The sequence below is a fragment of the Nannospalax galili genome, unplaced genomic scaffold (assembly GCF_000622305.1).
Source record: "Nannospalax galili isolate Female #2095 unplaced genomic scaffold, S.galili_v1.0 scaffold2749, whole genome shotgun sequence".
In the NCBI taxonomy this organism is placed as follows: domain Eukaryota; kingdom Metazoa; phylum Chordata; class Mammalia; order Rodentia; family Spalacidae; genus Nannospalax; species Nannospalax galili.
Genome location: NW_008359762.1, coordinates 15,314 through 17,893, shown reverse-complemented (window position 1 = coordinate 17,893; position 2,580 = coordinate 15,314). Strand labels below are relative to the sequence as shown.

Below are 2,580 nucleotides of genomic sequence, written 5' to 3'. Positions count from 1 at the left end.
AATACCTTTATCTGCTGAGCCTTCTCACCAGCCCTTTATATCTTCTTTGTTTATTCACTTATTTTTGTGGTGCTGGAGATGAAGTCCAGGCCTCACACTGTTAAACATGTACTCTGCCACTGAGCTACATCGCCAGCTGAAAGATTAGTATTAGTAAGATAGCATGTACCCTTTCTACATGTGTCAGAATCAAGTAGAAGAAAGATTGGAGCCTTGAAGCTTACCTCTTTTCCCAGTTAAGTATCTTATTTGTAATTTGCAGATTAATACAGTTGCTTTGCTTGTAAATAGGTTTGGTGTCTATCCTAGAGCTTACAATGAGGTTTGTTGTTTTCCAGTGGCCGTATAAAGGACGTCCTAGAGAGAAAAGCTTCCTGTATGAGATAGTGGCTAATAAAAGAAATGGCATTGATGTGGACAAATGGGATTATTTTGCCAGGTATGCATTGAGCATTTCAGAAAAGTTGCTAAAATCTTGTATAAATTTAGTATCAGAAGTTGGACACCAAAGTCCAACTGGCCTTGTGGCCACCAAGGTAGAGATGAAACAACCTTCCTTTTCAGCCCTGGGCTTCCGTCCTCCCTTCTTCCAGCTCTAGCAGTCACTCTGCTGGGCTTCTGGGTAACTCTGAAGGTGAAGCGAGGTACAAGACAGTCTCACATTGAAGAAGGAAAAGAACTTCCCCTTTTCTTTCTGTTCTCTTCTCTGTTTTCTCTCTGTTCTTAAGATCCTTGAAGGATTTTATTAATAAATTAGAATAATGTGAGGCTCTTCCAGGTACTTATGCCTCATGTTGCAGTGAATGTCAGCATACGACCAGGCATACTTCACTTATTCCACCTCTTCCATTATTTTAAAGTAAATCTTGGGCAACAGAACATCTCATCCAGAAATGTTTCTGTGTCGATCACCATTAAAACTAAAAGTATTTTGCAATTGTTTTAAGTTTGGGTGTATGTGTGTTGTTGTTTTGGTTTGGCTTTGTTGTTTATTGCTTGGATGGGGATTTTTTTGCTTCTGTTTTTGTCTGGGTTTGTTGTTGTTGTTTTGAGACAGGGTCTCACTGTGTAGCCTTGGCTAGCATAGAACTCACTGTGTAGAATAGGCTGGCCTAGAACTCACAGAGATCCACCTGCCTCTGCTTCCTGAGTGCTGGAATTAAAGATGTATGCCATCATGCCCAACTAAGGTATTATTAGATGGTCAGTATTCAGAAATCCCTGGGTGTTTCATGAATATCTTTTTACTGTTAGCTTATACAAATCAGAATCCAATGTCAAGTGTTTACGTAGCATCTCTCAAGTCCTTCAGTCTACATCTCCCCTCTCATTCTTCCAGGGATTTTCCCACAGTTATTTGTCCTTTGTATCCTGTAATACATTCTTTATCCTATTGCAGACTGGTAGATCCAAAGCCTGGGTTCAAAAAAAGAAAAAGAAATGTAAGCCGGGTGTGGTGGCGCATGTCTTTAATCCCAGCACTTGGGAGGCAGAGGCAGGCGGATCTTTGTGAGGCTAGCCTGGTCTACATATGAGTTTCAGGACAGCTGGGGCTACAAGGAGACCCTGTCTCAAAAAAAGACACACACACACAAAAAAAGAAAAAGAAATGAAATACTGGTATTTAAGGTACAATTTCCTTGTTGATCTTTAATTGCACTCAGCAGCTGAGCTATCTCTCCAGTCTTTCAAACTCTTCATAATGCTTAGCATTTGTTCATTATCTTAAGACTCTTTTCACTTCTTCTGCATTGTTAAATAATAACAACAATAATAAAATAAGTCCAACACCTATTGAGTCTTACGCTGGATAAGCTTTAAGTGCTTTAGATGGATCAACTCAATCCTTATTACCTGTGAGATAGGTACTATTATCATTCCATTTGTCTTGGTCTGTGTTCTGTTGCTATAACAAAATACCTGAGCCTGAGGATTTAGAAAGGAGATTTATTTAGTTCACAGTTCTGGAGGAAGTCCAAGATGGTAGGGGTATCTGCTCTATTTCTGTTCCATGCATGGTAAAAACCAGAAGGGCAGGTGGGAAGGTGCTAAAGAGAGGAAGGTGAAGACCCAAGCTGCCTTTAAATAGCTTGCTCTCCCCTAGGCAGACACTCTCATAGGATCTAGATTAACCCCATGAGAGTGGAACCCCTATGACCTAATCACCTCTTAAAAGTCACACCACCATCACTTTAGGAACTTGATTTTGACATGAGTTTTGTGGGAACAAACCATACTTTACTATGGCACTCTAACAAGTGAGCAAATTAAGGCACATAGGAGGAGAACAGTCATTAAGTAACAAAACTGGATTTCAGCTCCACTGGATCCCTATTAGATGATAGTCCTCTAAGTAAAGAATGGTAGTGTTATGCTCTGTTACAAATGAGAAGCATACTCCTGTCTACTTGCTGGAGTATAAGATGCTGGGACTGACATGTAACTCAGTGGAAGACCATGTGCTTAGCATGTGTAAAGCCCTACACACTCCCTAACACCTCTCAAAAAACTTAAAAAAATAAAGGAATCTGTCACAAAATTAGAACATGGAATAGATTTTAGTTTGGTGAGAATGAAAAC

At 39.9% G+C, this 2,580-nt stretch overlaps 1 protein-coding gene across 1 annotated transcript in view; it reads left to right on the top strand.

Annotated features, from left to right (window-relative positions):
* LOC103726195 (deoxynucleoside triphosphate triphosphohydrolase SAMHD1-like) overlaps nt 1–2,580 on the top strand; it is a gene marked incomplete at its 3' end in the record, with an annotated part of 22,552 nt that overhangs the window by 5,951 nt on the left and 14,021 nt on the right. The window contains 1 exon segment of the mRNA XM_017795722.1: nt 339–439. Within this exon segment, the coding sequence (XP_017651211.1) occupies nt 339–439 (101 nt within the window).